Below are 20,757 nucleotides of genomic sequence, written 5' to 3'. Positions count from 1 at the left end.
GCTTGGTCTTTGCCCCAAGCCATGTGGGTGTGATTTGTGCATCTCTCCTGCTATTCTGCAGCAGTGGTCTCAGCATTCTTCCATCCTCTGGATAGCTCCAAAAACTGCCACTGAATAAGGTATTATTTCTGATATGTGCTATGTAATATAAACTTTCAGGGGAAAATAAAAGAGGAAACTTTAATCTGATGAAGACCCATTGTGTATTGGTAGGAAGTGCTTGTCAAGCACCGATTCCTTTTTCTTTTAAAGTCTCAGCTAAATTAATTTGATTATTTGAGATTCTTCTGCCATCTTAATTACTCTTTATGAAGCAGATAGCAGTGTGCTGCACAGGACAGTGCTCTGAGTATTTTTTATACCACCTGCTTGTGACAGCTGAGGCTGAGACAAGTCTGTTTCACTGCTCTGGTATTTCATCAGCTGTGAATTTGCAGTAAGGTGATAAACACCAAACTGGTGTGGAACTGACTTCTGCTTCCCCTGATGCTGTTAGAGAATAGGGATAGGATTACTGTCTGCTTTGCAAATGACCTTTGTACTTAAAGTAATGTTATTTTGGCTTCTGTGTTTTTAAGGATCTCTGAACTCCATTAAACATTTCATAGGGTTGCTGTGTAGCTTTAGATTTTCTCATAGGATAACTTGATTAGGCTAAAGTATTTAGAAAGGGGAACAGAAACTGGCTAATAGGTATGTCAAGCTCTAAGAGAAAATGTACAAGATTCACTAATTAGAAGCTTGGTGAATTCATAATGCAATTAAGTCTTTTGACATCAAAGAAATAATTCAAGCTTAGGCCTTGGTAGAGTTACTAAAGCTACAAACTGAAGGACAGCTGCATTAACAAGAGATGGTCTAATTCAAACAAGAACTCAAGTGGCAGGACCTGAAAAATGTGGCTTAGCTGGTAGATCAGGCTGGGTATTCTTTTTGTCCCTGACCTTACAGGTACTACTGTTTCAGTTCTCTTAAGCCTTCAGCTCTAGCTTTGTACTCCCTGTGCCTGTAGTCGATGTAACTGTGAACCCTCTGCACTTAAAAGTTTGTACCCCATAAATACGTGCTGAAATCTCGGAGTTTCAGTCTTCGTTTTAATGCACTTTTTGTCTTCAAAATTTTTTAAAAATCTTTCTCATAATTCATTTCATAACTGGTTTCTTAAATAAAGGCAATTGGCTTTCTTTTTTGTCCGGTGAAATACCCCAGCTTTTTCTTGTGTGCCTCTGAAAATAATTTAGATGTGAGAATCCATTTTCCTGAAGACTGAGCATCATTTTCATCATCATTCTACATTCAGGGCACTGCCTACTCCCCCTACTCCATGAAAATTAAATAGCGTATATCTCCTTAAGGGCCTGTGAAACAGAAACAAAATAGGCCTTGACCTTGCTGAGCTGGCAAACTACAATTTTTTTATTAGAGATAAACAGAATAATTTGTATATTGCCTAGCCTGAAAGTAATCCCTTGTTAGTACAGGTGCACTCAGTGTAAACAGTAAGTGGTTTGGATTTGCTCATATTGTAATTGGGCCTCCAAGTTCACAAGCATTGGTTAGTGAGCCGTGGCTCATCTGGACAGCTTTGCCTTAGTAACTGCAAGGTTGTGTCTTCTTGCACACCTGGTGAAAGTTCAGGTTGAAACTTTCTTCCATTAGTGTGGTGATTTGTAGCTGGATGCGCAGAGGTGGATCTATGTTGCAGTGCCAAACTGAGCAGTTTTTCAGCCCTGTGTCAGGAGTGTGGCATCATCCAGCCATACTTGGACAGGAGTGGACAAGATGAGGTCTATCTGCATTCCTCCATTGTGCTTGTTAAGAAATGCCTTGGCATGGGGGTGAATGACAAATATACCTTAAATATTAATTCTTTATGGAAAAGTATCTAATTAGTACTCTCAAGTGTAAGGCCCTTCCTGAATTTAGGAGCCTAAAGTCACCTTGACTGTTCCTTCACACTGGTGATTCTGTGATGAGATTGTATTTGTGAGAGGGAGGAGTGATCTAAAATCTCTCTGTGTGGGTAAGAAGCTGAATCTCTCACAGCCCCAGTTCTCTTGTGCTAGAACTGGCTGTTTTGCCTTTACTTTGAGCAGGAGAATGAGCTTTCTGATCTTTTTGGAAAACTGTAAGTGGGGAGAGGTCAATTAAACAGTTTGAAATTCTAGGATAATGACTATTTAGGTTTTGTACTAGAGGAGGGGGAAACAGACCAGGAAACTCAGAATACTTGACAGCTTTAGCATGTATGCCTGTGTGAAGGAAGAAGTGGACTATTTCCACGAGGTGGAAGAGGTAGTTTCAAGTTCCCATCTTTAAAAAAGGCATGTGTAGGACCTGCATCTGGTTTTGTCACGTCTCTCAGAATTTATCATTTGTGAAAGACAAATGACCACATATTGAGCATGGAAATATTAATGGACTTGGTTCCAACTTCCCACATATTTTTAGACAACCTCTGTTAAAATAGAAATTTCATCCTCTCCCAACCTTTGGCTCATAGAAGATTGTTAAGTTTGATCATACTGTAAGAAACTAATAATTGTTAATGTGGATATAGCAAGAACTTGGAGTTTTACATTCACATTTTCCAAGTACTAATGCTTTCCTTTCTACATTAAAAATGTGGCCTACCAAAACACTAACAAATGTGACACATTTTCTGATAGGGAGGAAGTCACTGACATTGCTATTTTTAGCATGCCAGAAGGCTGTTCTAATACAATAAATTTAGTCGCCAGTATTAAAAAGAAAACATGAAGCGTTAATGAGCATACAGGAGGTAGAGTGTAATGGCAGCTTACAGAAATTGTCTCCACCCAAAAATGCAGTATTTTCAGTCTTTCAAACACAGCATTAGACATTTAATTGCATCTCTTTTATTTCAAATGCAGGATAATTCCCTGAGTAAGCAGTTTTTTTACTTAAATAAAACTTTTCCAGAACTTAACCGTGTGGAAGAAGTTCACACAGACGACAGTGAGCTGGAGATGGCACATTCTTTGGCCCAGGGAAGTAGTGTAGTGGTCTGGCAGGAGCTCTTGGACTGTTCATTTCCAAAGTTTCACCCTGTACTGTCACCAGCCTCCTTCAGCACTGCTGTCTCCCCCACCTCTGCATCTCCTCTCTGACTGATCTCTGGGGTTTGAATTCCTCTTTGACTGTGCTGCCATGAAAGGGATTTTTCATACTTGGTCTTAAAAAGTAATCCATGACCTGGAAAAGCAGAAGGGGGAAAAAGGCCCAAACCAACATCCTGAAATGAGATGACTACAGTGGTAAACAGCATACCTCATTCCTTAAAAAGAATGGGTCTTTACAGACTGGGAACTGCATCCCGAGGCATTGGAAGCAGGAGCAGTGATAGAAGGAAGAGCAGTCTTTTAAAATGGTACTAGAAACTTTTACATAGCATGTAGCATTTTAGGTACTGTGTAGATTTTAACACCCACCTACACCCCATAACCCAAAGATTAAGCAATGAATATACATGAGAGATTGATTAGATGTTTCCTTTATGCCTGGAAAGGTCAGATACGCTTACCTGGGCAATCTGCTACCTCCTTGAATGCCCTTTTCTTACAGCATCCTCGGCACATGTTAAACACACATTTAGTGCCCTGGGTTGGGATAGTGGTATAAAGAAGCTTTGTCAGTGAAAATAGAATTGTTACTGTTTACTAAAATAAGTAACAATACAGCTCTGCACTTTCAGATCTTCGGGGAAAAAACGCGTACTCGGCCTAATGAAGATGACAGAGTTGATGTCATATTGGGTGCTACTCACCGTTTGCACATAAAGAACAAAAAAACCCCAACCAACCAACCAAAAAAAAAAAAAAATCCACATTCAACTTGTGCAACCCCCACAGCCTGTTGGGCAGCCCGAGTTACCCACCACAAGAAGCCACATGCCATAAGCCTCTGGAACAAGCATGAACATATTTGGTGCTAATGAGCCGGCTCTAGTTCTCTGCAACATGAAACACAGTGCTATCATCTGCAGCTATGCCTACAATATGTTACCACCAGAATTACTTCCCTACTTGCATCCTAAAATAAACCTGCATATGTACTAAAGTATAATGTATGACCCTTAGGGGACAGCAGCAGCTGAGTCTTGGCTAACTGATGAGGTGGCAGAATGAGCCTGGGTCTCTGGGGTGCTTTGCTGACACACATTTTAGAAAAGAGAGTTGATACTGTTAGTTGATATTGGTTTGTTTATTGTTTACATGGTTCCCTTCACCCCAGTCAGAAAATTCTTCATGTTTAGGGAGGCTTTAGTTGAGTTCCTTCTCCTTTTTCTTCTCCACACCTCCACAGCCCCCAGCCCATTTCATGACATGGGTCAGAAACACATAATATAGGGGAAAAAAAATAACTAGAGGCCTAGTCAGAAGATTTCAAGAGCTACCTGCAACACTACAGTGATGCAACAGCAAAACAAAAATAAGTCTAAGTCTTGGTGCAGACAATCTTGGTTTATGCACCAAGCAATGTCATCTGGATTAGCTATGAAATAGAATGGCTTTGAAAGCAGGCCAGCCTAGTGCTCAATGCTTTCCCAATAATGATCACAGGAAAAAAAAAATCTCATTTTTTTCAGTAGTTGCAGCTTCAAATTGAGCCCCAGCTGGCTGCCACTGCTTCACTGCAATAACAGTATTACAACAGGGAGCAACATCACATGCTTGTGTTGCAGGCTCCCCTGCCCCCTGAGGTGTAATGTTAATTTTTAAGCCAGAACACAAAATTACTTGCATCTTACACCCCACTTTACAGGTATATTAGCAGCAATAAATACACTCTGCTCACACACCTCAGCAACACCACCCTATCAAGCAAACAGCTATGTTCCCCAAGGGAAAAAATAAACAAACAAAAGGAAAATGAATTCTTTGCAAATATCAAAATATTTGAAATTTCAATACATAACCTGTAAAACCAGCTGCCTCATTTCACATTGCTAAAAGTGAAAGTCAATCTGCTGCAAAGGCAGGACTGAGGATGAGAAGGTGCTTAGGCTTATTCTGGTCAAGGCAGAGATCCAAACACAACACAAAACAGAGCTGCAGATGCTGCCTGACACTGCAGGCTGTACTGCAATGACATTTGAAGTATTTTTATTTTACACTAATAACCACACCAGTTATTCAAATTTCCCCTTTGCAGAAAAACTCCACCCACCACTAACCCCAGTAAGAGGGGTTTTGTTTTTCATTTCACAGTAAAATATGCACATCATACATGTCTAGAAGTTTGGAGATTTGTTTCCAAGGTATCTTGGGAAATTCAATTAACTCACTCAACTGTCTTAGCAATAAATACCCTCCAGCAGCAGCAGGACTGCACATTTTTGGAGAGGAAGGCAAATTCTCTCGAAGAACCTATGTATGTCAAGGATTTTTGTGCAGCACCTTCAACCTCAGATACTGGTTACAGTTAATGGTTAAAAAGCTTCTGCCCAAGTATGGACTTTCCTCCCCACACACACACACTTATCAGCAGGACTTGGCATGCACCTGTGTGACTGGGCACTGGCAAAGACCTACCTCAGGATCTGGAATAACAGAATAGAATCACAGAATAGTTTGGGTTGGAAGGAGCCTTTAGAGGTCATGTACTCCAACCCTTGCAAAGAGCAGGGACATTTTCGACTAGATCAGATTGCTCAGAGCCCTGTTCAACCTGAACTTGAATGTTCCCAGGCATGAGGCATCCACAACCTCTCTGGGAAACCTGGTCCAGTCCACTGCCTCACCATAAAAAATGACTTCTAATCTAAGGCACATCTACTCTGAATCTACTCACTTTAAACCCATCACCCCTTGTCCTACTCCAGCAAGCCCTGCTAAAAAGTCCATTGCTGTCTTTCGTCTAAGTCCCCTTTAAACACTGGAAGGGGCAGTAAGGCTCCCCAGAGCCTTCTCTTCTCCAGGCTGAAGCACCTGTCTCTCAGCCTCTCTCCATGACAGAGGGACTTCATCCCACAGTCATCTTTGTAGCCTTCTCTGGACTTGCCCTAACAGTTCCATGTGTCTCCCGCACTGAGGGCCCCAAAGCTGGATGCAGAACACCAGCTGAGGGTCTCACAAGAGCAGAGTAAAGGCACAGAATCCCTTCACCCTGTGACCTGCTGTCCATGCTGCTTTTGATGCAGCCTAGGACACAGAGGCTTCCTGGGCTGTGAGTGCCCATTGGTGAGTCATGACCAGCCTCCCATCCACCAGCACCCCAAAGTCCTGGGTAGGGCTGCTCTCAATCTGTTCATCCTCCCAGCCTGGATTTGATACCAAGTGCAGAATCTCGCACTTGGCCTTGTTAAACCTCGGAGTTCCCACAGGCCACTGCTTGAGCTTGTCCAGTCCCTCTGGATGGCCCTGTTCCTCAGGTGTGTCATCACTCCACTCAGCTTGGTGTCATCTGCAAGTGTGCTGAGGACACTCTTGATCCCACTATCTACATTACTGATGGAGACATTGAACAGTGCCGGTCAATGAGGGACACCATGTGTCACCTGTCTCCATCCAGACATTGCAGGATTGATCCCTTTATGGACATTTAATTTCCATTGAACGGAAATGCTTTTACGGACACTTGTACTGACTTACCTTAGGGTTTCCACATTGATCACATTTTGCATACTTGGCTGAGAGAGAGAGAGAGAAAAAGCTGATTTCACCAATGGTATTTTTATGTGGAAGAACTTAGAAAAAAACCAGAACCAGACAAGGCTTGGTGCTTTTCTAGCCAGAGGCTCTTTTTAAAATAAAAATACAGTACCTCAAAAAACAATGCAAAGGTAAAAGTACTTTGAATTTAAGTGCCTCTATGCTAAAATCCAAACATTGAAAATTTTAATCCTCAAGTCAAGCATAAAACTGGAGGACATCAGCTTAAAATTCATACAAAATTTCAATTTCAAATGCTAGTGACAGCTACAATGCAGTTTGTAAACTTTTGATCTTAAAAAGATGCTTAGAATCAGTGACCTACTACTTTGATCCTTGTTTCCTTTACTAGTGAACCTCATTTGATTCATGTTACCTGCTATTGAAATTTCAATAGCAACAATTCCTCCTCTTTTCAAAGAGGTTTCTACAAGTACACAAGCCAGGAAAATTCTTAGTAGCAAGTTATGTCAAAGGTGGTATCAGCATATCTCCATACATTTATGCCAATAAATGGAACTTACGTTTTAAAGATGGATCAAAGATTTTATTAGGATTTCTTAACTTCTTTTTTTGTTTATTCTTTGACAGAAGCTCAGAATTTCCATCTTCCTCTTCTTCCAGAGCACGTTTTCCCCGCGCACCTTTTTCTATTTCACTTTCTCCATTCTCCCTGCATCTCTCCTTTGGCCTGAAACAGTGAATTTCATCATAAGTTGCCTGGAGGGAAGACGTAGCTGTTCCCTGACCATTATTTTGGTTTACAGAAATCTGGGTAAACCATAAACCTTTCTATCACGGCTACAATGAAATGTCATTGCCCTTAGAAGTGGGATAGAAAAACCTAGCTTTTTTGGTTAACATTGGCAGTTAATAACAGAGATACTATCAGACATACCAGTTTAAAGTTGACCAGTTAAAGCTGACCAGTTAAAGTATGTTAGCTAAATTAGGCACATCAGGTTCTTGTTCTCAGCTGCAGTGGAATTCCTAATTTTTACTTTCCACAGAGAGAGAAATTTGAGAAGGATCCAAAGGAGGAGATGCAAACAATGAGCAACATCCCCACAAACAAAGCAATAACTAGGAAATAACCAAACTAGGGGGAAAAAAATCGTAAGTCTTCTTCAGTCTTTTTTTTTTTTATTTTAGTGAATGTAAGCTCCTAGAACAGAATCCATGGCTGATACTGATGGTATGGGTGGGAAAGGCCTATGAGTACCTGTAAGTATCAAAATAAATTACTCACCCTGGCCTGATGTATGGCTGACAGATCCAGTGGAAAAAAGGCAATCCTTCTTTTGGCTTTTCTCCTTCTTTCTGATTAGCTATTTCTTCCTGCAGCATAGAGTTACAGTCAGTCTTCCTGGAGTTGTCAGAAAATACACTAAATAACACTTCAAACTCCAGGAAATCACAAACTGAAATTTAAGCTAACAATTACTGACAGTTACATATAGGCAAAAAAAACCATCTAGTACCACAGATGAACTGAAGCACATTTGTAACTCCTAAATCAACTTTGTCTCAGATAAAGTTGTCCAGGCTTAAGGGGATGCTACTGTAGCAAGCTACAAATATCAAGGTTAGTAAGCCACAAAGTCCGAGAGAAGTGACTAATGGATGTCAACTCTATAACATACTTGGTACATTCCCACCAAGTGCAGGCAATGCTGTTCTGGGAGATTAGGGCCCATCTTGGTACCTGGCATCGCAGTTTCAGCTCCCTGTTGACATCGACAATGCCATCCAGAGTCTTCACTTTTGCTAATTCTTCACGCAGCTGCTGGTAAACTTGAAGCCTAAGGCAAAACCCAAACATCAGTTATATTTAGACTGCAATCAACTAAAAATAACTGTACAAAAGCATTTTATACACTTTTCTTGATTAATTTGCCTTTGTCAGAAGCTTATATTCCTCTTTGTAAGTCCAGAGAAAAGCACATATATGTCCCTTCCAGATATATACTCGGCAGACAACCAAGGTACTTTGACAAAAGCTAACATGAATGTACAGTGCATCAGCTGCTTCTCAGTAACTGCCCATAGCTGTGCTCTTACTCCACAATAAATGCAACAGCACTTTGCCTCACAATGAACAAGGAGATAGTTAACTTGTGTTTGCCATGGAGTGTGTGCACATGGGAAATTACCACATTGCAGCTGGCATGCTGTGAGATCACACCCTGGCTGATCTTGTGGCAACTTGTTTATTCCCCATGCCCTGTTTCCCAGATATGAAATAAAGGGTAAAGGCCTCAGCCCACACCTTCTCCACCCAGGTCCAGGAAAGAAAACTTTGCAGCATACTTATTCTGGCCAAACAAATCTTAGTCCAGAAAGCCCAGACACTTTCTAAGCAGGATGACCCCTGAAAACATTAAAGAGTTCTAAGTTGATACTCACGTGTGATGCCAGAGCTTGAAGAGATGAGCCCTAACATAAGACAATGGACATGGGTACTTCCGCACTATCTCCAGATACTCCTCAGCCATCTCCCACACCAATGGGTTCCGGCCCTCAAACAAAGCTGGGTTATGAAGATTACCTTCTAGGGAACGAAAAGAAATACTCAAGCTTTCATTTCAGGATTGAAACAAACGCCAAAATCTCTGCTCTGGAGTTTGATAATCTCTTTTGTGATTCTACAGCCACAGACACATCACCCACATACTCTCAAAAAGAACACAGGGTCTGTAATACTCTAATCTGACCTTGGGATACTGTATTTCACTATGCAATTCCTGATTGCGCTGAACAGCTCATATCTAATTAAAGTGCTGTTTCTAGAAAGGCATCTAACCTTGACAGGAAGACAGTAAACCAATTAATAAATAGAGAAATCACTGCTTTTGTTGCCCATCTGTTAAATACTGAAATGACAGGTCTCTTGCCTTATATCTGTATTGATATTTGTCTGGCCCAAGTTCACAGATACAGCTTCTCACTGTGCTTTTCTCCACTGGCTTCATAAGTCTTTTGTTAACAAGTATTCTCTAAAACAAAGATTCTACAACCCTTCTTTAATTGTGTGAGTGATTAGAAGCTTTTCTGATGCCTATCCTAGCTCTTCCTGTAGGAAATTATGTCAATTCTTTCTTGTCTCAACCCAACATGAAGCACCTGCAGGAATATTAACCCGCAGATCCACTTAGTTAATTGAGAACATTCAAAAACTGTTCCATTTATTAATAGATGTCACAAAAATATTCCAGGACAACAGGAGTCCCATATGCCTCCCATATGTCAAGTAATTACATTCGAGCTCAATGAGTCAATGGTATTGCAAGTCCAACACAACGATTCTTTACAAATTTTAAGGGATCCCTATTCCTGGTATGAGATGGCCAGTATAAGACAAGTGGGAATGGCCACTCAGCTGTCAAGCAAAGCTGTTCACCAAGTCAATCTGACATAAGTTTTTAATAAATGTATATGGAACTACTAAGGGAATAAGAAATAACTCATATTCTTTACCTGCACTCATGACACCATGTACTCCTGTCTTACGGATGCATTCTTGCACATCGCTGAGACACTGGATGTTTCCATTTGCAAATACAGGAATGTTTACAGCTTTTCTATACCAATGAATAAAACAGATGTATAAAACTGAGAATTAGAGTCAACCCAGAAATTCTCCTCCTGTCACATAAATTTGTTTGCTCTTCAGTGCCACTGTACACTCTGTTTAAAATCCAGTGTGCTAGCAGGAATCCACTAAGACTGGTACTGCTTACTAACCTTACAGCTTGAATGTGCTCCCAGGATGCCACACCAGCAAGTGGTCCTTTCTGTTCTTTAGTACGGCCGTGCACAGTCAGCAGCTGGAACACAACATTACATTTACTTTCCATGTGTATGAACTGGAATAAATCCACTGAAAAAAATTTCCTTTCACTCTCTACACTTCAGAGATGCCACTGAGTTCCAGCTGCTATTTCAACAGTGAAGGGAGTTTAGCAACACAGAAATATATCAGCAGCTCACCTACTGTGGCATTGTTTTAGGCTCCTTTAATCTTGCTATTCCATGGCATGACAAGATTCTATCATGGGAGAACCTACAGGTTTCCTTTCCTTTTCCTACTGGATTCCATTCGTGATTTACTTTGGAATTTGTGATATATTGATCTAGCTTTCTCAGCTGAAGGTCCAAATACTGTCTATACTGTATTGTCTGTCCATATACTGTCTATACCTTTTGATACCCTTTTTCTTCTACAGTACTGTGGATTTCATGCATTCATACTTGCCTCCTGCAGCACTATGTGAAGATTGAGATGCTCAACCACAGTGAAGGATGCTGCACAGTGCAGTGATTACAAGAGACTGAAATCACTGTATCTTTCGTACCACACTACTGATCTGCAGCCTGGGGCTGCAAACACACAGGATCTGTCTGCATCCTGTTTGCTCTGTCTGCAAAATAATGCAGCCTATTCAAGAACTGGTGAAGAACAGGTCATCAGATACTTTACACGAAGATACGTGTCCGGTGCAGGAGTAGAGGGAGCAGCTGCCTTCTTACCTGGCAGCCAGCTTTCTCCAGCATCTGTGCATACTTCACTGTCTTGTCAATGTCTGGGAAAATGCGGATTTTGCATGTGATGGGAACAGAGAGCTTCTCGTTAGCCAGTAAAACTGAGAAAGATTGAAAAGACAGGTAAGTGGGCTGCACAATGCTATGAAAAGTGTCTGCTCTCCTCAAGATCTGATACTGGGTGTGGTATGGAAGAAGTCTAAGAAGTTACTGCTATGCAGTTTTCACAGCTTAAAAAATCAGCAGTGTCCTCTTCAATCTTTACTGCATAGTTTAATCACGTAACAGTAACACACACATGAAACACAAAATCTGACCCTAACAAGATGGCATAAAATAGTCACCCATTTAATAGCCCTAATGCTTCCACTGCATTAAGTCTTCACTTTCAAAGACCAGCCCCTCACAACTTAATTATTGATACAAGTTTATTATCTTCACAGGCTATTGTACTCCTCCAACATTAACATTTGATTGTCTACCTTTCCCACAAAAAGGTGCTTCACTTCTTTGCAAATTATCACAAAAAAAAAATCATTATTAGTAGAGTCTTATTCATGGCAAGCAGAGTCTTAACAAATGAGGTAGGCTGTGGATGCAATCAAGTAGTAAAGGTAGCTTATAGTCAGGGTGAAATCTAGAACATGGTGAACTCCCAGTCCTTACACAGGACATGGAATCACAAAAATACCAAACAGAGAGCTAACAAAGAGAGACAATAGGAAATCACTGAGTAATGTTGTGTTTGAAATTCTCTTATTTTCCAAGAGCTTGGATATACAATGTAGGAAGTTACCTGCTGTCTTCTAATACAAATCCTATGAGCTCTAAAGAAAGATACTTCACATCACCCTTTCAAAGGAGCAAGCAAGGTGTATACAGGTGCAAGCATTTTAAAGGCAGTGAGGGGAAAAAAGGAGGAAGAGGACAGGTTAAGACACTTCTCTTACTGGATAGCCTGGGTTCACCCAACTAGATGGCCTTTGCACTTTGAGGCTATTCTGATTTGCATACTTCTCAACAGCCACATTACATACTGGGCAAGGATGCACTAATCTTCCAGGTTCTCAGCAGTGTCTTTATACCAAACATCACTCAAGATTCCCCAGATCACTGGGAATACAAACAGAAATAGGACTCTCTAACTTCATGGTTCCAACACTTGCTTTGAAGTGGGATGAAGGCACATTCTCAGTTCTACAAAATGACCAAAACCTTGCTTTTTATATCAGTTACAAATGAATTTCTTAAAAAATATGATACTGTTCACAACAGCTACTGATAGACTGAAAGTAACGTACAAAAATTAGGAGAAGAAAGGCATAATTTGCTATACTCTGGACAGAAAGAGTACACGGAGCTGATCGGAAAAGGGCAGCTGTGCCTTCCAGCAGAAACATGACCCTTGGCACCTGAGAACTTCAATGTGAAAAAGTAAGGCACTGGGACCTCTACTGTTTCTAGAGCTGGAGAGTCACTAAACTAGCATTATGAGACTGGAACTTAATTGATTCACTTTCACCTGAAGTCTGTTTCAGGTACAAAAGTCTTTTAGCAGATCTAGTGTGAGTTTGCAGTGGGATACCATCAAGTATCTTGAGGGTGCCACTGGAATACAGCATGAAATAAAAAAAATAAAAGAACAAGAAAGAACCGCCCCTTCAAAACCCAAACACAACTCTGCCCAAAGAAATATGATGCACCTCCTTTCCCCCAAAATCCCTAGACCTCCTCTCAATAATTAGTTCATCCTATTCCCTCTCTAAATACTTACCCATTCTCTGAAGAAGATCCCACTCCTCTTGCAGAAATGCTCCATAGTGACCTATGATAAAAGAGCATATGATGGACTTGTGCAGAAAAGTAAGATACTGAAGCACAGTTTTCAATAAACTCTCACAAAGATCCAGATACTCATATGCCTCACTGGCAGAAACATTGCTCTGTCCTGCCCTAGCTGGAAAAGTGGGATCATTATGTTCTCCATGCCACCCTAAATTTACAGGATAAACAAGAAATACCCACACCTGACTTTCACTGGAACTGCTCAAGGCTGATGTGTTGACACTTGCAGCTCAAAGTCCAGCTTCTAAGGGTTTATACCAGATGATTAATAAATCCTATTAGGATAACAGATGATCAGACTGAAAGATGTATTTGTACCACTAATAATTTCCTATTAGTCTTCAAAAGATATTTTAGAAGATGAATGGGCAGTTACTGAACAAATATTTTCTCAATACCTTAACTGATACAAAATTTTCAAACACTGGCTCTGGTTTTCAAACATGCAGTATCTAAGGGATTCAGCAGGTGTCATCCTCTTCTACACTACTGTGAAAAAACTCTGCACATATCAGGGAAATAGGAGATCCTAAGGGTCTGAATGATCTAATTTTAAGTGCAGTTTTTAAAAAATAGACTGAGCAAAAATCATAAAGAAAATCGAGCTCTTACTAAAACTAATGTTCCTGAAGGATATTCTAGACACAGGGGCTGACACTTCAGAGAAATTAGAATTAATTATATCTAATTTTTGCTTTAGGTACTACAAAAAGCATTACCTGCTACATTGGGTGTAACTTAAGTCTGACTTCAGCAGTACTGCAGCCTCCCCAAGGCTTGATTTGGCCCTCTTGATATTTTACTGCCAACATTCACATTTGAAATACCATTTGCCATTTCTCTGCTTATCCAGGATTCAGATTTGCACATACCTCTCTTTGCAATCATTTGGGGGCAACCCAAATTTAGGTCTATGGCATCACAGTAATCCTGAGCCAATAGTGCTGCTTGGACAAACACTTCGGGATCATTGGCACAGAACTGTGAAAACCAAAGAGAAGTGGAATAATCAGGCAATAGCTTTCTTCAAGTACTGACAAAACGTGATGATGTAGTTATGAAGCAACTACCTGCTAGAGGAAAAAGGCAAATATGCACAGTTAATAATACCAAACACTATTTCTCAAAATGATCAAGGCAAGCCGTGTGATATAATCTTTTTGGATCTCAGCAAAGCATTTGATACTGCTTCTCAAAGGATGGCTCTGACAAAATGCCCAGCCCACAGCTGGATAAACACATTGTGTGATGGGCACACAACTGGCTCATGAGTCAAGTGCAAGGAGTTATAGTGTGCCTTGTTTTGAAAAGACAGGAGCTTGTGAAGGAAGGCAAGAGCCTCCTGTGAAACGGAAAAGGTAAACTCCTTTCTGAATTACTACAATTTCAAAATTAAAAGGCTCTCAGGCAAAGATATGGGGATGGGAATAACAGTTCTTTACTAGAAAAAAAAACCTAAATAAAAAAAATGTAATTAGTACAAACAAAACTACTAATAGAGTCAGAAACCTAACACCCTAAGGAGTCAAGGTGTTGGTAATAGTCCAGTTAAATGGTGGCTGCTCTTCTTGGAGTGGCAGATGAAATGCTGCTAAAGCAATGATCTTGTAGAAGAGTGTAGTTTTCTCTGAAGGTTTAGTGATAGAGTAGATGGGCCTGGTCTTCCTCTGGGGATCCAGTGGGGAAGAAGCTGCTCCTCTGGGAATCTAGCAAAAAGGCTGCTCAAATGTCTTTAAAAATGCTGATTTTATGCAGGTAGGGCTTCTCCCTCTGGGTGGAGTATCTCACAATGGGATGATGCAACTTTACCAGTCATGCAGTGAGTCATCCAATGGCCCATTAATAGAAGGTACCTCCCCGGAGGGAGACATTGTTTTTAGAAGAAATAAGAAAACTGTTTAACTTAAGAAGAAATACCTGCCCTACTTCTAACAGATGGCAAATAGAATACATGCTTATTTTATAAGCCAGGACATAGCGACTGGGATGACATTAGGCTGGTGACCAGTCACACCTAGGGCTCCTCAGGGCTCCATCTTAGATAAAGCCAGAGCTCTTTAACAGCTCCATACATGACTTGTAACTCTGCTGACATTTGTAACCTTGCTGAGGATACTAAATTGTGAGGAGCTGTCTACACCCTGGGAGGCACAGAGACCCTGGAAAAGGACCATCAGAGGGCTAGGCAATCACAGACTATATGAAGTTTAATCGACAAGCAGCCTATTCTGAACCTGGGACAGGGTGACTCTGCATGTATGGACAGACAGGGGAACAAAAGGCTGGAGAACAGTGCTGCAGAAAGGGACCTGGGGGTCCTGGTTGATGGCAAGTTGAATATGAGTCAGCAGTGCCCTGGCAGCCTCTAAAATGAATTGCCATGGACTGTGAAACAGACACATGTGCTATAGTCAAATGCTCAATTTTAACTGAGTGTAATTAATATTACATTTAAAACACAGTGCAAAAAGCAAATTAATAAAATAGGTTATTTTGAAGCTTCTTTGTTGAAGAGGACAGAGACAAACTATTCTTCTCATTTATGCTTTTAAACAGATTTTCTAAACCTCATTTTTCACAAAAAACAATTCCATCATGTCTTTAATAAACTTGAAACAGAATTTAAACACTTCTGAGCAGGTGTTACTTAAACCCTATAGCACTACATAAAATTATGACTGACACCAACTAAAATAAAAAAATAATTTGCTTTCTCCGAGACAACTGAAATTATGGAAAGCCTCCAATCATGTAATGTAATGAGAATGTTAGCACAGTAAACAAAATCTTCAGAGCAGGCTGAGCTCAAATGTACCTCTGTTTAATCTAATTCCAAGACTCTGTGACCAAATCTTTAAGGACTCCTGCACATGATCAATCCAAAGATTAGTTTGTTCCATACTTTATATCCAATAGTAGCCAGTGGGAAGAAGGGTAACACAGCAAGCTCACAGCAACCGATCCTGTTCAGGTAGTGTCACCAGGGCACACAGCTTACTGAGCTGAAGATCTGTGACTTACAGCTTTCTAAGATTACTTGAATTTCCACCACTTTTATTATTCTGTGTCAAAAGAGACTACCTCCCACAGAAGAGGAATATATGAGATGCTGAGATTTGCTCATTTGGTCAGAGCATGGTATAGCTAGTAACACTAAGGCTGTGAGTTCTGTCCCTGTATAAACAATTTACTTAAGAGCTGGACTCAATGTACTTGTGGGTTGTGGATTTGTGGGTCCCTTCCAACCCAGAATATTTCATGATTCTGTGAAAGCTGTACTGAGACAGATCAAAGGTCAACACCAAAATGTGTAGGCAACAGCAGAACTGAAAAAGTGTCTTTATGGACTTTGGAAACAAAAGGTGTGTTTGTTGCACCTAAATATCCTCAAGAGTTTTCCTTTATTTGCTTTCTAAACTCATGTAATGTTTCAGAATCCAGCATATCCCACAGCAATGAATTTCACAGTTTATAACTACCACTATGCTTACTTGTTTCCCATTCATCATCTTCAGGCCAGTAATACTTCCACAGGCTTCTCTTATCTCTCTCCACAGTCAAGAGAAACAATTCTTTTCCAGGGTAAATAGTCCTCATCCATTTAATTGCTCATGTGTGTAAATCAGTCATTCCTCTGCTCATGACAACAGTCTTTGCCTGCATTATTCTCCAGCTCCACAAGCCACTTTCCCTCTTTGGCATAGAGTGAAATACCTTAACATCACACAGTAGTCCAGAAGCAGAAGCAACACATGCTTTAAAGTCTGTCCTATTTTCCTTGTGTTTTTTATCTATAGCTAAACACTGAACTCAGGGTTTCAGATTACTACTCAAAAAGCTGTGATCCTTCTTGAGTGGTATCAGATCTGGGACACACCCTTACTCTACAAGACCAACTGTAATCTGTTTCTAAAGATGAGGCACAGGGGACTGAAACCCTCTGAGAATTCCAGTGCTCCCGTCCACTGTGGTTAAGACAGGAAACTCTCTACTAAACATGGGATAAACCGAAAAACACACATCTGCAGGAGCTAAGTACTGTCAGCGGTATTTACATGAAGAAAACGATTTCTGTTACCCTATAGAACCACGTTAAAACGTGGATGAGGCTGACTACCTTCAACTCATGCACATTTGGGAAACGCCTGGATTTGTGAGCACGAGCTGGGCGGATGGAGCGCGTGCGTTTGGCAGCGCTGACTCGCGTCCTCAACGTTACCCAAGAACGGCACCGCGAGGTGCGCCCAGGGAAGCTCCTCCGGCAGCCGCCGCCGCCGCTCCCGGTGCTGGGGCTGACGGGGTGAGCCGGGGCGGGGGCCGCGCTCACCTGCACGATAAGCGGCCGGTCCTCGGGACAGGCCTCGTCGTAGAGGTTCTCTCGGCGGTAGTTGGCGTCCCTGAGGAAGACCTGGGCGTGCAGCATCGGTGTGTAGCAGAGCTGGGCGCCGTGGCGGCGGCTCAGTAGCCTCCAGGCCAGCTCGCTCTGGTCCACCATGGGCGCCACCACGTAGTGGGCGCTCCGCAGCGTCTCCCTCCAAAAGGCTTCCCCGCGCAGCTTCGGCATCTCCCGCTTGCTCGCCCGTGCAGCGTTGCGGCTGCTGGCCCCGGGGCTCGCCGCCTGACGCCCGCAGGCCGCCGCGACCGGGCCGGGCGCCGGCGCAGCCGGACGGTGCCACCGCCATCTCGCTCCGGCCGGCTCGGCGGTGCTGTCACGCACCGTCCCCTCCAGAAACCGCGGCGCTGCCAGTAGGGGCCGCGCGCAGGAGAGGCGCAGCGAACGCGGGGCCCGGGGCGGCTGAGGGGCCGCAGAGGGGCGGCCGAGGGGCGGCAGAGGGGCGGCAGAGGGGCCGCAGAGGGGCCGCAGAGGGGCGGCAGAGGGGCGGCAGAGGGGCGGCAGAGGGGCGGCAAAGGGGCGGCAAAGGGGCGGCAGAGAGGCCGCAGAGGGGCCGCAGAAGGGCGGCAGAGGGGCCGCAGAGGGGCGGCCGGGGGCGGCAAAGGGGCGGCAGAGGGGCGGCAGAGAGGCCGCAGAGGGGCGGCCGGGGGCGGCAGAGGGGCCGCAGAGGGGCGGCAGAGGGGCCGCAGAGGGGCCGCAGAGGGGCGGCCGGGGGCGGCAGAGGGGCAGAGGGGCGGCTGGGGAGCGGCTGCTGCGGCGCCGTGCGCGGCGCTTTCCCCGCAGGTGCCGCGGCGGCGCAGCAGCCCCGGGTGGCAGCGACTCCCGAGCCTAAGCCAGGCGGCTTTGAGCACTTGGGCCTCCGCCGCAGCCGGTGCCGACGGGAAGCGCCGCGTCTGAGCACTGCAGGAGCTCGGACAAAGTGAGAAGCCTGTCCTGTCCTTGGTGTCGGATGGCCGGGGCAGAGGGGTGAAAATGGTACACCTAACTGAACCAAATGTTACAGCATCCATGACAATATCGTTCATTTTGCATAATTTTATAGAGCTACTGACCATCACCAGGGTGAGCACAGTGGAGGAGTTCTACTTCTCTCAGCCAATACCTTCCAGCATATAAAAAATGCTCTACTCCAGTGTATCTATACTCCAGCAATGTAACTTGAGTTACAGGACTTTAGAAGAGAAAAACTTCAACAAAATCATATAACAAAGCGCCATATCCTAACCAGAGTTACATGTAAACTCCCATTGCTCAGGAAGCCTGTTAGTCTATTCATTGACAAGCCTTCACATTTCAAATTCGTTGTCAAAGCCTGTATTTCCCCCCTCCACCTTGCTAGCACTCATGGCTATGATGAACTTGCTGCAATCAATATTTCAAGCTTCAAATTATTTTTTACCATCTTTCATTACCTCTTTGCATCCTAAAGAACAAGGCTGCTATTTTAAATATACAGCCTCTGCCTCCCCTGCTATCAGCACTCCCCTTTCCTCTGATGAAAATGCTCCAGGGGTATTTTTTTCTTTCTTTTGACCCTGATTTGCAGGCATGATGTCTGATAACTTGTTTAAGTACAAAAGAGACAAACACCTGCTTCCTATTGTACCTTAAATCTTTTGGGTTTTGCTTGACCTCCATCTCAGCACCAGGGAACTTCACTTTCAGGTAGTGCTATCTTATGTAACCAATTCTATTAAACTGTGGCCTTTCTTGCATTATTTTTATGGCAATCTTCAGCAAGAGAGGCATATTTATTTGCCTTCTAAGGTGGTAGACCAGAAAAGGAAAATAATAGCTTTAATACTGGTGACAACATATGCTGTGTGCCATATATTCTTGAACTCTATTGCAGATTTAAGGTACACGGTCCATTATTTCAAAATGGCAATGTGCATTTGTGAGCCTAAACAGTTCCCTGGTCAGAGAACTGCTCTTCAGTTTTGAGACTGAGATCAACATGCTTTTAGGCTGTGAGAAGCTATCTGAAAAGGATGGAATGCATCAGCTGACAGGAATCCCCCCACTTCAGTTTCACAGAGAGGGGTATGTGTGAGGGACTTCACTTCTGTCCTTGTCTTCTCACAAGAATAAAGTGCAATATTGGATTTTGCCTTCTGATATTCATGTCTAATCTAATGGGCTACTGAGAAATAAGCAATACCAGCACTAATAATGTTTTTATTTTTGGCACACTGCGTTCAGCAGCCAGTTATAATAATGGGTTACATGGCAGCAGCTCATAATCAGATAATTATGGGGGACAAAAGCCCTAAATGTAACAACCTTCTGCTTTTCAAATAACAATCACAAGAGCATTAACAGTATATAAGCTGTAAGTTATTCTTCAGCAATTTCTATGACTAAAACAGTATTTTCAAGCTCTGCTTAGATGGAACCATACAGCTTTGTTTATACAGGGAACTCAGCAAACTCCTGCTTCAACAGATGGGACAGCATTAGTCCTTGCTCCTTCCAAACAGTCCATTCAGATATTACACACATTACCACAGCACTATTGTACCTGTTTGCTTTACATTTAATCCTTTCTTATTCCTTCCAGTTTGAAATATAACCAACACGAGTAGGATTCTTTCCCCCCTTTTTTCAGGCTTACTACAACTGCCAGTAGTTAAACCAAACCAATTAGTCCCCATTTGTTTTATGTAGTACCCAATGCCAGTAGGTGCAGGGACAGTGTGCAGTAGATGTGATGAAGCCCCATGGTGTATGCACACAGCTTACACAGTCACTCCAGTGTCAGTATGCACTATCCCTCACACAGCACACGCTTTCCTCCTTACTGTCTAACACTTCCACATCATACCTAAAACTTCAGAGCATTTATACTCATTGCCTAACCTTACTCAGAGAGGCCCTGAGGTAGATGCTATTCTCCCATTTTAGAGATGGGAAAACGGAGGCAGGAGTATTAATGGCTTGTCCAATACTCCAAATAAAAGCCCACCTAAAAGTTCCCACTTCAATATTATGGCTGTAAATTTGTTATATCTAAGAAGCTATGCTTCAGAATACTGAGCCTTCGTTATTATTTTCATTATTACTACTACTATTATTATTATTATTTCTACAGACTACAAATCAGATATGTTAACAGCATTTTGCTTTTTACCAGGAAGTGAGAGACTCCAGATGAAACATGGGTTAAGAAATGATGGTAGAAAATAATTTAAAACCCAACCAGTGATGACTTCTGTTTAATACCAGAAAAGCCAAAAAGACACTCTTCAGACCAAAAAGTATTAATTAAAAGGAAAAAAAAAGAAAAAACAAGACATTTAAAAA

The 20,757-nt window shown here is 42.4% G+C and overlaps 1 protein-coding gene across 4 annotated transcripts; it reads right to left on the bottom strand.

Moving 5' to 3' along the window:
• Positions 1 to 2,856: 2,856 nt before the first annotated feature.
• On the bottom strand, positions 2,857 to 17,746 carry DUS1L (dihydrouridine synthase 1 like). 4 transcript variants are annotated; one of them, XM_085556478.1, is made up of 13 exons: positions 17,389 to 17,746; positions 13,934 to 14,042; positions 12,991 to 13,041; positions 11,205 to 11,317; positions 10,419 to 10,501; positions 10,152 to 10,255; positions 9,081 to 9,225; positions 8,318 to 8,476; positions 7,924 to 8,040; positions 7,199 to 7,365; positions 6,615 to 6,652; positions 3,545 to 3,620; positions 2,857 to 3,216 (listed from the first exon to the last, which is right to left on the bottom strand). In XM_085556478.1, the coding sequence occupies exons 1-13, from the start codon at positions 17,623 to 17,625 to the stop codon at positions 3,065 to 3,067; spliced, it is 1,551 nt and encodes a 516-aa protein (XP_085412604.1). In that variant the 5' UTR covers positions 17,626 to 17,746; the 3' UTR covers positions 2,857 to 3,064. The 4 variants fall into 4 exon arrangements, with proteins under 4 accessions (XP_085412604.1, XP_021389740.1, XP_085412605.1 ...); XM_021534065.3 differs by having other exon boundaries at positions 7,924 to 8,012; positions 8,380 to 8,476; XM_085556479.1 differs by having other exon boundaries at positions 11,205 to 11,257.
• Positions 17,747 to 20,757: the final 3,011 nt, after the last annotated feature.

Source organism: Lonchura striata, chromosome 18, assembly GCF_050655825.1.
Source record: "Lonchura striata isolate lonStrDom1 chromosome 18, ASM5065582v1, whole genome shotgun sequence".
Taxonomy (NCBI): Eukaryota; Metazoa; Chordata; class Aves; order Passeriformes; family Estrildidae; genus Lonchura; species Lonchura striata.
This window is presented reverse-complemented; position numbering and strand designations above follow the sequence as displayed.

Bases quoted from the DNA above. Each gene is read 5' to 3' on its own strand.
- DUS1L (XM_085556478.1), bottom strand. From the start codon at position 17,625: ATGCCGAAGCTGCGCGGGGAAGCCTTTTGGAGGGAGACGCTGCGGAGC. The intron at 11,318-12,990 runs GTAAGTATTTAG...AATCTTTCTCAG, and splicing joins GGATCTTCTTCAGAGAATGG to TTTTACTGGCTAACGAGAAG. The intron at 10,502-11,204 runs GTAAGAAGGCAG...GTTGTGTTCCAG, and splicing joins TGGAGAAAGCTGGCTGCCAG to CTGCTGACTGTGCACGGCCG.